Source organism: Rutidosis leptorrhynchoides, chromosome 6 (assembly GCF_046630445.1).
Source record: "Rutidosis leptorrhynchoides isolate AG116_Rl617_1_P2 chromosome 6, CSIRO_AGI_Rlap_v1, whole genome shotgun sequence".
NCBI classification, from domain to species: domain Eukaryota; kingdom Viridiplantae; phylum Streptophyta; class Magnoliopsida; order Asterales; family Asteraceae; genus Rutidosis; species Rutidosis leptorrhynchoides.
This window is the reverse complement of record NC_092338.1, coordinates 36,575,045-36,584,883: the sequence shown is the minus strand read 5'-3', so window position 1 is coordinate 36,584,883 and position 9,839 is coordinate 36,575,045. Positions and strand designations below refer to the sequence as shown.

The window sequence follows — 9,839 nt, the reverse complement described above, 5'->3', positions numbered from 1 at the left end:
TTCTATAAAACACATTCCACCTTCATTTTTTCAAATCGTGTTCAATCAAATTTATCGCCGGAATTTGTCATATCAATTTTTAGGGTTTTGATAAAAATGGGGACAGCTAGGTTACTAGAATCTGAAGAAAGTGCTGCTGCTAAACCAACAGGTCAGATCTGCTTAATTTCTCACTTTTATTTAATTTTTCGCTGTTATTGCATGCATATACATTTTCGTTTCATCTAATTTCTCATATTAATATTTATTTTAATTTAATTTAAGAGTGTAATGATTGTCATTGGTTAATACGGAGTAAAAGTGATGTATAGTGAGAGAAGGTGTTAGATTTAGAGAGAGAAAATAAGAGTGATATTTATTTATGTATTTATTTACTCCTTATTTTTTTCTTCATAAAATTAACTAAACATTACTGGTGCGTTTAGCGTCAAAATCTAAGCACGATTTGAAAGAGATTAAATCGTAGATCACTTAAGGTATTTTTCAGTATGTTTTTTGTATGAACTTTTTATTGAAATCGATTTTCAATTAATCTGATGACATATATATGTACAATGAGAGCTTATTTCAGACTCGGAGATAAAAATACTGTATAATATTGCCTAGATATATAGTAATTGTCTTTCAACGTTTAATTAGATTTTTTCAAGGGCCTCCCAAAACTCAGAGATGGCCCTGGTGCTTATTATATTGTACTTGTATGTTTTAGGTAAACATTTTTCAAATGGTTAATTGATGAATGTTTTAGGTTGGAATAGACAAAGGCTTTCGATTATAACATATTAACACTTTTAATAAAGTAATTTATTGTGAACATTATAACCTATGGAAGAGGGCTTAAGTTGTTGAATGAACGGAGTATTTTATCTACATAAATTTGCTACATGTTGGTATCAAAATTAATGTGTTTTTGAGTTTTTCTATGTGAGGAAAGGGAAAAAATATTTTTAGATTTAGTTTACGAGCTTTGTTTAATGAAGGAAATGAAAGAAAGTCAAAGAAAGCTGAGTAAACTCTAGTTTCTAATAGAGTTGTGTCACTTGTATTTTATGTTGTAGTTAATTTGAATGTTTCTCTTTATTTACCTGTTCATGCTTGGATGGAAGTATTAATTGCCTGATACATATTGTTGCTATATTGGTCTATCGTTTTGATGACGAACTATATATTGTTCATATTAGTTTGTTGCCATCTTTAGTCAACATTCTCATGTTTTTCTTTCCATGAATGGATTGAACATAATGATTATGGGTGACTTGCATTACTCAATTCATAATTGGCATTTTAATTTTACTTTGATTTAGATCGAATGGGCAGGTGAATCTTAATTTTGCTTGTTTACTTTTGCATCTAACATATAGCTAGATTTTTATACTTGGGTGTTAATAAATCTGTGTTGTTTGCTGTAGACATATATGGTTATATTGTCGATAGTTGATATTGTTCAATTTGAAATCTTTTTTTGAATTAACAGATCTGTAAACTGCAAAACTAATCATATATGTACGTTTTTACTTATGGGGTCTGCAATTATTTTTAAATTTATTTGTTAGGGTTATTAAGTAACTATCGTGTAACTGTAACATAGAATAGGGACACATGTTTCTTGTGAACTTCTTTACTTATTGTGTTTGTGTGTGGAGTCATTTCAAGCATGATCTCAAATATAGTGTATATTCTGTATTGTGTAACATAACTATATGAATACTAGCTAAAATCATCATATGTTTTAATAGCTGCTGAACAATAGGAAATACGAATATATATAGGAAAATGTTGGTTCTGTAACCATAAAAATATTAAATATATAATGTTATAATTTCAAAACTATAGTTTTTGGTTATGTACTTTGAGATACATGCAACTATAAGCTATTAACACTAGGTGTCCAATTTTAGTAAAGTTGGAAGCATTTTATAATCTCTTTAGTTTGTCATCTCATCTTCAATTTATCACAAGATGCTTCATATGTAAAATAATAAATTGAGAGTGAGTGAATTGTAATTGCTTTGTAGGTACATTTTGCAACAATTTTATTATCTTAACGATATTATATATTATATGATTAAAGTTGTCACATTGCAGTTTTTATTATTTGTTAACTTGGGTTGGGTCAATACATTGCTAAGTTATTAAGGTCTTGATAATTGAGTCAGAGATGTGCTTAGGCAATTGATGACGATTTTCGGCTTGAGACTATTCCACCCCGGACAATGATAATTAAGGTCTTGATTTTGACAAAGGGCTTGTGGGACAATCATTATGTTTTTTAGGTCAATTAAATAGAAGAGCGTTTGATGACGTTTCTTTATCTAATCGGGAAATACCGTCAACTCTTTTGTACTTTTGTCGGTATATAAAAACTGACTTTTATGTTGATTTTGTGTTCATTTATTTTCTACGAAAACGAGTAGTGATTTTCTCATTAAAAAGATGAGCGAAGTTCTAGGCGTATATAATACGACCCTTTCCTTGCAATGGAGAAATAACACTTGTAATTCATCAGAAATATGTTTTCAGTACTTGAATGTTAATACTAGTTTATTTTGACCATAACATGAATCTTGATAATTAGTTTTTTCTCAAATGCCTTAAACAACAGTAGGCTTTAATTTATATTTTTTGTTTGTATTCTCTACATCCTGAAACTGCATTCATCATCTGTTTAAGTACTGAATTCCTTTACATGTTTCAAATATCTTGTAATTTTTCTAACTTCTCGAGCTTAACTTTTGTATTTCAGATATGAAAAAGAAAGGTAAAAAAGTCAAAGCTACAAATGAGGTGTCTGATGTTAAGCAAGGTAAAAAAGTCAAAGCCACAAATGAGGTGTCTGATGGTAAGAAAGGTAAAAAAGTCAAAGCCACAACTGAGGTGTCTGATGTTAAGCAAGGTAAAAAAGGCAAAGACACAACTGAGTTGTCTGATGTTAAACCAGGTAAAAAAGTCAAAGCCACGACTGAGGTGTCTGATGTTACAGTTGAAACCAAATCTAAGCAAAAGAGAGTAAAGCCGGACAATGCTGAGGCTTCCCCTGTTTCAAGAAAAATGCCGAAACGGGCTGCCTCTTGTTCAAGTTTCAAAACCAAACCAGTCCGCTTGTCTGAAAAGTCTGCAACAATTGAGAATAAAAAAGTCAAAGTAGTTGAAGAAGAAATAGCTGCTCTAAGTATGGTACCTGGCCCAGATGACCCACGACCCAATAGAAGACTCTCAGATTTCATACTTCATGATGCTGATGGGAACCCACAACCCGTTGAAATGCTCGAAGTGGATGATATATTCATCTCTGGCCAAATATTACCACTCGAAACAACTTCTGACAAAGAAAAGTCAACAGGGGTTCGGTGTGAAGGATTTGGGCGAATTGAAGACTGGTCAATATCTGGTTATGAAGACGGGTCACCGGTCATTTGGGTCTCCACAGAGCTAGCTGATTATGACTGTGTTAAGCCCGCTGCAACATACAAAAAGCTTTTCGGGCTTTTTTACGAAAAAGCCCATGCATGTGTTGAAGTTTACAAACTATTGTCAAAGTCTTCTGGGGGCAACCCGGATTTAAGCCTCGATGAATTACTTGCTGCACTTGTTCGCTCAATGAGAGGGAGTAAGAATTTCCCAAACGGAGTGTCGATTCGGGATTTGATCATTTCGTGGGGCGGGTTTATTTATGAGCAACTTGTCGGGCTAGATGATGCACCTAATAGTACCGATAAGCCCTTTGTTGAAATGCCGGTTCTTGAATCACTAAGGGACGAAAGCAAAAAACATCAAGAGTGTGTAAATGTTCCAGTTGTAGGATCAAAGAATGGAACCTTAAAGATTGGGGATGGAGAAAAAGTCAATCAGTCAAATGGGCATGCACCTGGTGCTGTTGAAGATGAAGACATGAAGTTGGCTCGGGTTTTGCAAGAAAATGAAAACTGGCAGTCAATGAAGCAGACAAAACGCCAAAGGCACGCCAATTCATCGAGCAAGTTTTATGTTCAGATAAACGAAGATGAAATAGCAAATGATTATCCACTCCCTGCGTATTACAAAAATACTCTACAAGATGAAGCAGATGAGTATGTAATCTTTGATGATTTCGAAACAGATGACCCGGATCAACTACCAAGAAGCATGCTTCACAACTGGTCACTTTATAACTGTGACTCAAGATTGATTTCGCTTGAGCTTCTTCCTATGAAGCCATGTGCTGATATTGATGTCACTGTGTTTGGTTCGGGTGTAATGACTGCTGATGATGGAAGTGGGTTCTGTTTGGATGATGAAGCCGGTAGTGCATCAGGTTCATCTAGTGCACTAAATGAAGATGGCATCCCTATTTACTTGAGTGCTATAAAGGAGTGGATGATTGAATTTGGATCATCAATGGTTTTTATTTCAATCCGAACTGATATGGCCTGGTGAGTTCTAATTGTTATTTCTGTTCATTTTTTTAAATCTATTTTGGTGTATAGTATCTAAAGATGGTCATTTTAAAGCAGGCCAAGTTGGGTTCTGGTTTATCTCAAATGGGTATGGGTATTTTTTAGCTAAAAAGTGAACAGGTGCATGTAATTTTAATCTATGCAAATGTCTTAATGTTTTATTTGTTCATAGATTTGGCTAAGTACTGCAACATATTTTTTTTAAATTATAATATACCTTTAATTACCTTATGTAATCGACCAAAAGAATCTGTTTTGCTGCATTACCCAGTTTGCCCTACCCACTCATCTTGCCACTTTCAATGTAGATCATCTAATAGTTTCTGGAACTTTTTTTTTTTTAATATACTTGTCTTTTGTTTGGTTTCAGGTACAGACTAGGAAAGCCTTCAAAGCAGTATGCCCCTTGGTATAATACAGTACTTAAGACTGCAAGGCTTGCTATAGCAATTATCACGTTGCTGAAAGAGCAAACACGTGCATCAAAGTTGTCATTTGCTGAAGTCATAAAGAGATTATCTGAATTTGAAAAGAACCACCCTGCTCATGTATCTTCAAACCCTGCAATCGTGGAGAGGTTTGTAGTGGTGCATGGTCAAATTATCTTGCAACAATTTGCAGAGTTTCCAGATGAAACAATAAGAAAGTGTGCTTTTGTGTCGGGTCTTGAAGATAAAATGGAGGAAAGACATCACACCAAGTGGTTAGTGAAGAAAAAGAAAATCTTGACAAAAGAATCAAATCTGAATCCACGAGCTGGACTGGGGCCCGTTGTATCGAAACGTAAGGCAATGCCTGCAACCACAACACGATTCATAAACAGGATCTGGGGTGAGTTTTATTCAAATTACTCACCTGAAGAGGTAAAAGAGGGTGATTCTGTTGATGTGAAAAAAGATGAAGAGGAAGATGAACAAGAAGAAAACGAGCAGGAAGATTGTGAAGAACCTGAAGAAGAAAACACAGTTGCTGTACAAGTATCACCCAAACTGCCACCTGCATCCAAGGAAAAGAAAACCCGTGGGTCGAAAACTGACATCAGGTGGGTCGGGTCAGCAGTTGGGAAGTTATCTGGTGAAAAGACTCTTTATAAGGAGGCAGTTGTTAGAGAAAAGGTGGTTGCTTTAGGTAGTTCAGTGATGGTTGATGATTCTATTTATTTTGTAGAATACTTATTTGAAGACTCTGATTCTAGAAAATTTGTTCATGGCCGATTGATGTTGAAAGGCTGTGAAACTGTTCTTGGCAACATAGCAAATGAAAGAGAGTTGTTTTTGACCAATGATTGTGTGGATCTTGAACTTGATGATTCTATACAATCTGTGGTGGTGAATATAAGAACATTGCCATGGGGTCATGAACATCGAAAAGCTAATGCAGAGTTTGAAAAATTGGATAGAGCAAAGGCTGAAGAAAGGAAAAATAAAGGGTTACCGGTTGAGTATTATTGTAAGAGTTTATATTGGCCTCAAAGAGGTGCTTTCTTTGCTCTAAAAACTGATAAAATGGGAATCGGAAATGGGATTTGTGATTCTTGTAAAGTTGTGGAAGATGAGGAAAAAAGTGAGGTTTTTGAGGTGAATGAATCCAAGACAGGGTTTAAGTACATGGGAAATGAGTATAATCTTGATGATTTTCTGTATGTTGGTCCTTATCATTTTGATTCAGATGATAAGAGTAATGGAACTTTTAAAGGTGGGAGGAATGTAGGCCTGAAACCGTTCGTTGTTTGCCAGTTGATGCGGATTGAATCCTCCAAAAATGTAAAACGGGTCGACCCAGAATCAGTAATGGTTGAAGTCAGAAGATTTTATAGACCTGAGGATTTGTCTGCAGACAAAGCATACCTGTCTGACATTCAAGAGGTACTGTTTATCTATGTTTTTGTGATTTCTCTTTATCAGGTTAATAAACTTTTTTTTTCCAGGTTGTTAATCTTGTGATGTGATTGATATACTGATTCTTATTTTTAATTGTAATTTTTTAAGTTATATTACTGTGAAGAAGTGCATAAGTTGCCAGTTTCAGCCTTAGAAGGAAAATGTGAAGTTAAAAGAAAGAAAGACGTCTCTTCTTTGGATGGCACGTATGTTGTTGAGCATGTCTTCTTTTGTGAACGTCTTTATGATCCAGATAAGGGTTCTCTAAAGCAGGTAATGTCTTTAGTTCTTGACATAATTATAATTATTATTGTAATATGTCTGTTTTAATTAGATGCTTAATGTTATTAAAGTAAAACTGTAAAATGGTTCAAGTTCCCAACTTGATGCAAATAACATTATAAGAAGTAAGTTGTCTTTGTGATTTTATTTGTCATTTTTGACAGTTGTAATTCACCTTTTTTGAACAGTTACCTGTTAACATCAAGCTTAGTCCTCCGAAAGAAAGCATGGTCAATGAAGCTGCAATTAGAAAGAGAAAAGGGAAGTCTAAAGAAGGAGAACAAGATATTGAAATGACCGACAATCAAGAAAATTCGGGTCTGAAGAATCGTTTAGTCACATTAGATATTTTTGCTGGGTGCGGTGGCTTATCTGAAGGCCTACAAAAAGCTGGTAACTAAAATACTCTTGGCCCAATTGCCCATCTATTTTCTTCCATTAAAAGGCTGTGACTTTTTTTATGTTTATTTACAGGGGCATCGGTAACCAAATGGGCTATTGAATATGAACAACCTGCTGGAGATGCATTCAAACTTAATCATCCTGATGCACTCACATTTGTGCAAAATTGCAATGTCATACTAAGGTTCTACAACTTCTTGTATTTATTTACATAATAATATCCAATTCTTTGAAAAAAAAAATATGTAGTAATTTTATGTTTTTGATAAACCTTGGATTACAGGGCTATTATGACAGCATGCGGGGACACAGATGACTGTATTTCGACTTCCGAGGCTGAAGAAATGGCTGCGAAGCTTGATGATGACATGATCAAAAATCTTCCTCGACCCGGACAAGTCGATTTCATTAATGGTGGCCCTCCATGCCAGGTGCCAATTCAAACCAAATTCTAAAATTAAGACCAAATGGGCCAAAGATAGGGGGTTGAGTGTTCTGGTCAATGGGCCTAAGTGATTCTGTAGGCTGTATGCATTATAAATACACTACGCGAATTTTCAACTTGTTAGACAGTTTCATCTGACTAAGTTTTCAAAGATCGGGTCCTAACTATAATTAACATGCTATTTGCAGGGGTTTTCTGGCATGAACAGGTTCAATCAAAGTACCTGGAGTAAGGTTCAGTGTGAAATGATATTAGCATTTTTATCGTTTGCTGAGTACTTCCGCCCCAAATTTTTCTTATTAGAAAATGTTAGGAACTTCGTGTCCTTCAACAAGGGCCAAACGTTTCGTTTAGCACTTGCATCACTGCTCGAAATGGGTTATCAGGTAAGTTCTGATCCAAATGTAATGCACAAGTTTTTAAAAAATAATAAACATAAACATTATACTAATGATGCAATGCAATATTTTTTTAATGAATTGTAGGTGAGATTTGGAATACTGGAGGCTGGGGCTTTTGGTGTATCTCAATCACGTAAACGTGCATTCATATGGGCAGCCTCTCCTGAAGAAATATTGCCCGAGTGGCCCGAACCTATGCATGTTTTTGCTAGTCCTCAACTTCGGGTCACACTGAACGATAATACCCAATATGGTGCTGTTAGAAGTACTGCATCTGGTGCCCCGTTTCGTGCAATAACTGTTAGAGATACAATTGGTGATCTTCCCCCTGTTGGAAATGGAGCTTCTGCAACAACTATGGAGGTAATTAATGATTATTTCTTGAATAATAGTGATTACAAGTAAGAAATAATTTCACTAGTAAATTAGTAAGTCGTGTTCTGAGGTTTTACACTTTAAAAATACATACTATGGGAAGGTTGTAAAAGTTGCTACCCATTAGGGACTAGATTGCCAACTCAGACTAGTCAGGTGTTGACCAGCTTTGACTGTATCTGACTATCTTTAACCAATTTGAAACTAATAAATCCGGCCTCAAACTATTAAATTTGACTTTGACCAACTAAAATGGACATTTGATAACATTGACCTAATAAGAACATGTCGACAACTTTGACCTAATAAGAACATGTTGCAAGTCACCCAGACTAGTCTGAGTTTGACCCATTAATTAATAATTAATAGTCACTTGTGTCATTTTTGTTATTTGTCCACCACCCCATTTGATGTATCTTACTAAATTGTATTGTATTTGTTGTGTACAGTACAAGAACGAGGCCATCTCATGGTTTCAAAAGAGAATCAGGGGAGACACGTGTTCACTAACAGACCATATATCAAAAGAAATGAACGAGTTGAATGTGATTAGGTGTCAAAGAATTCCTAAATGCCCCGGTGCTGACTGGCGAGACCTCCCTGCAGAAAAGGTATGAAATTGATTGGTCATTATAAGGAAGGATATTTTGATTGTTGTCTAATGTTTAAATTGAATGAAATTATTGCAGGTTAAGTTGTCAACTGGGCAAATGGTGGACCTTATACCATGGTGTTTACCAAACACTGCCAAAAGGCATAACCAGTGGAAAGGTCTGTTTGGACGGCTTGACTGGGAGGGAAATTTTCCAACTTCTATTACTGATCCTCAACCTATGGGTAAGGTTGGCATGTGTTTCCACCCTGACCAGGACCGCATTCTCACCGTTCGTGAATGTGCTCGATCTCAGGTATATATACGTATTATTATTATTATTATTATTATTATTATTATTATTATTATATTATTTACTTATTGACTTTATGCATCATGTGTAACTTTGTGCTACACAGGTTCAAACATGTCATCTTTTATTATGGGTAAAAATGGGTATATGGGTTTGGTACTTTGGCCTGCTCGTGCTTTTAAAATTTTGTGTGTTATTTTGATTACAAAAACCATAACGTTGCACTAGCTAGTTTGCAAAATGCAAGGATCTCAATTATTACAAAACATAGCCAATGAACCTAGATGGGTGCACTAGGTTTAGCCTTTTCTTTTTTTTTTAAATTATTTTTTAATTATGTGTGTGCAGGGTTTCCCAGATGGCTACAAGTTTTCTGGCAACATTCAGCATAAGCACAAGCAGATTGGAAATGCAGTGCCTCCTCCATTAGCATATGCATTGGGTAGGAAACTCAAGGAAGCAATCGAAGCAAAACAGAAACAGTTAGCCAACTGAGCCTTATTTGTGTTTCGCTGCTGGTCAGTTTAACTTGACTGACTGTTGCTTTGGAAGCTAGCCCATGTACTTATGGGTTTCATGGCTACCCGAAGCATGAGTCAAATGTGTAAATAGAACCAAGTAGATTTAAGCCCTATGCTGATCATGTAATCATGGATTCTAAGCACTTGTGAAACTCAAATTTCCTAAATTTATGAACTTTATTAATTGCATTATTA

At 35.3% G+C, this 9,839-nt stretch overlaps 1 protein-coding gene across 1 annotated transcript; it reads left to right on the top strand.

The window, feature by feature from the left end:
• The first annotated feature begins 426 nt into the window (after positions 1-426).
• On the top strand, positions 427-9,839 carry LOC139851942 (DNA (cytosine-5)-methyltransferase 1B-like). The gene is made up of 12 exons (XM_071841137.1): positions 427-476; positions 2,744-4,409; positions 4,804-6,298; positions 6,422-6,586; positions 6,784-6,988; positions 7,070-7,181; positions 7,281-7,428; positions 7,631-7,828; positions 7,928-8,206; positions 8,668-8,829; positions 8,908-9,126; positions 9,472-9,839. The coding sequence occupies exons 2-12, from the start codon at positions 2,746-2,748 to the stop codon at positions 9,616-9,618; spliced, it is 4,794 nt and encodes a 1,597-aa protein (XP_071697238.1). The 5' UTR covers positions 427-476; positions 2,744-2,745; the 3' UTR covers positions 9,619-9,839.

What these genes read in the sequence shown, in the direction of transcription:
- LOC139851942 (XM_071841137.1), top strand. Translation starts at nt 2,746, where the DNA reads ATGAAAAAGAAAGGTAAAAAAGTCAAAGCTACAAATGAGGTGTCTGAT. An exon ending in ATCCGAACTGATATGGCCTG is followed by an intron (nt 4,410 to 4,803) that starts GTGAGTTCTAAT and finishes GTTTGGTTTCAG; the next exon opens with GTACAGACTAGGAAAGCCTT. An exon ending in ATGGTGGCCCTCCATGCCAG is followed by an intron (nt 7,429 to 7,630) that starts GTGCCAATTCAA and finishes TGCTATTTGCAG; the next exon opens with GGGTTTTCTGGCATGAACAG.